The sequence below is a fragment of the Myotis brandtii genome, unplaced genomic scaffold (assembly GCF_000412655.1).
Source record: "Myotis brandtii unplaced genomic scaffold, ASM41265v1 scaffold1112, whole genome shotgun sequence".
NCBI classification, from domain to species: Eukaryota; Metazoa; Chordata; class Mammalia; order Chiroptera; family Vespertilionidae; genus Myotis; species Myotis brandtii.
In genome coordinates this window covers 439486-440998 of record NW_005353800.1, presented here as the reverse complement: position 1 = coordinate 440998, position 1513 = coordinate 439486, and the positions used below count along the sequence as shown (strand labels likewise).

The 1513-nt window shown below is 63.4% G+C and overlaps 1 protein-coding gene across 1 annotated transcript in view; it reads left to right on the top strand.

Annotated features, from left to right (window-relative positions):
- Window positions 1-1513, top strand: part of CHRM1 (cholinergic receptor, muscarinic 1) — a 9901-nt gene that overhangs the window by 3466 nt on the left and 4922 nt on the right. Inside the window, 1 exon segment of the mRNA XM_014545292.1 lies at window positions 761-1510. Within this exon segment, the coding sequence (XP_014400778.1) occupies window positions 837-1510 (674 nt within the window). The 5' untranslated portion in view covers window positions 761-836.

Here is a 1513-nt window from a genome sequence, read left to right as displayed (position 1 = left end):
GATACACATGCACACAGGCCCCTCTGCTCCCATCTCTTTCCCCTTATCTCCTCGGGAGCCCTCCCCTGCCTTCTCTTGTCTCCTTATTTGATGGAATTATTCCCCTGGAGCTCCACGTGCTCAGAGAGAGAGAGAGAGAGAGAGAGAGAGAGGAGAGAAGTGGGTTCTGATCCCCCACCTGGGTCACCCTCACCAGGCCCGGCCGCCTCCGTGGCCCGCGGGTCCTAAGAGACCTTCCCCCCAGAGACGCGCGGCCCTGAAATTGGGTAATCCAGTGAAGTGCTGAGCATTGTGTCTGGTGAGCAGCAACTGCTCAGTAAATGGGAGCTTTGATCGAATTTAGAGAAATGCTTTGAAATTTGGCCGTGCTGTCTACCAGAGCGCGTCTCCTGCGCCTGAATTAGCGGCAATTTCCCAGCCAGGAGAACACTGAGGCTCCGCGCCTGAAGGGGGGGCGGGGGGGGGGGGGGGGGCGAGAATGAAGACTCGCATCCCTGGATTCCAAAGCCGCCCCCACCCCCAGGCGGCGGGCAGACCCCTTCATTATGTGCGTTATAATGACCGTGTGTGTGTGTGTGTGTGTGTGTGTGTGTGTGTGTGTGGCCGCCAAAGCAGGAAAGGCCCAGCCCGCCTGGGAGGGTGCCGGTGGCGCTGTCTGGCCTGAAGTTCTGGGAGGGTGGGGCTGGTTCCTCGCCCCCACCACTCCAGACGGTGGACGGTGTCCAGCCCCCCAACCGAAGCCCATGTCCTCTCTTCCCAGGTGATGACCTCCCCCTGAGGAAGCCCCGCCGTGTGACCAGAGGAAGGGGCTGCCCCCTCGGCCCCACCCGGCCGCCATGAACACCTCGGCCCCACCCGCCGTCAGCCCCAACATCACCGTCCTGGCACCAGGAAAGGGTCCCTGGCAAGTGGCCTTCATCGGCATCACCACGGGCCTCCTGTCCCTGGCCACCGTGACGGGCAACTTGCTGGTGCTCATCTCCTTCAAGGTCAACACAGAGCTCAAGACCGTCAACAACTACTTCCTGCTCAGCCTGGCCTGCGCCGACCTCATCATCGGCACCTTCTCCATGAACCTCTACACCACGTACCTGCTCATGGGCCACTGGGTCCTCGGCACGCTGGCCTGCGACCTCTGGCTGGCCCTGGACTACGTGGCCAGCAACGCCTCGGTCATGAACCTGCTGCTCATCAGCTTCGACCGCTACTTCTCCGTGACCCGGCCCCTGAGCTACCGCGCCAAGCGCACGCCCCGCCGGGCGGTGCTGATGATCGGCCTGGCCTGGACGGTGTCCTTCGTGCTCTGGGCCCCGGCCATCCTCTTCTGGCAGTACCTGGTGGGCGAGCGGACGGTGCTGGCCGGGCAGTGCTACATCCAGTTCCTCTCGCAGCCCATCATCACCTTCGGCACCGCCATGGCCGCCTTCTACCTCCCGGTCACGGTCATGTGCACACTCTACTGGCGCATCTACCGGGAGACGGAGAACCGGGCCCGGGAGCTGGCGGCCCTGCA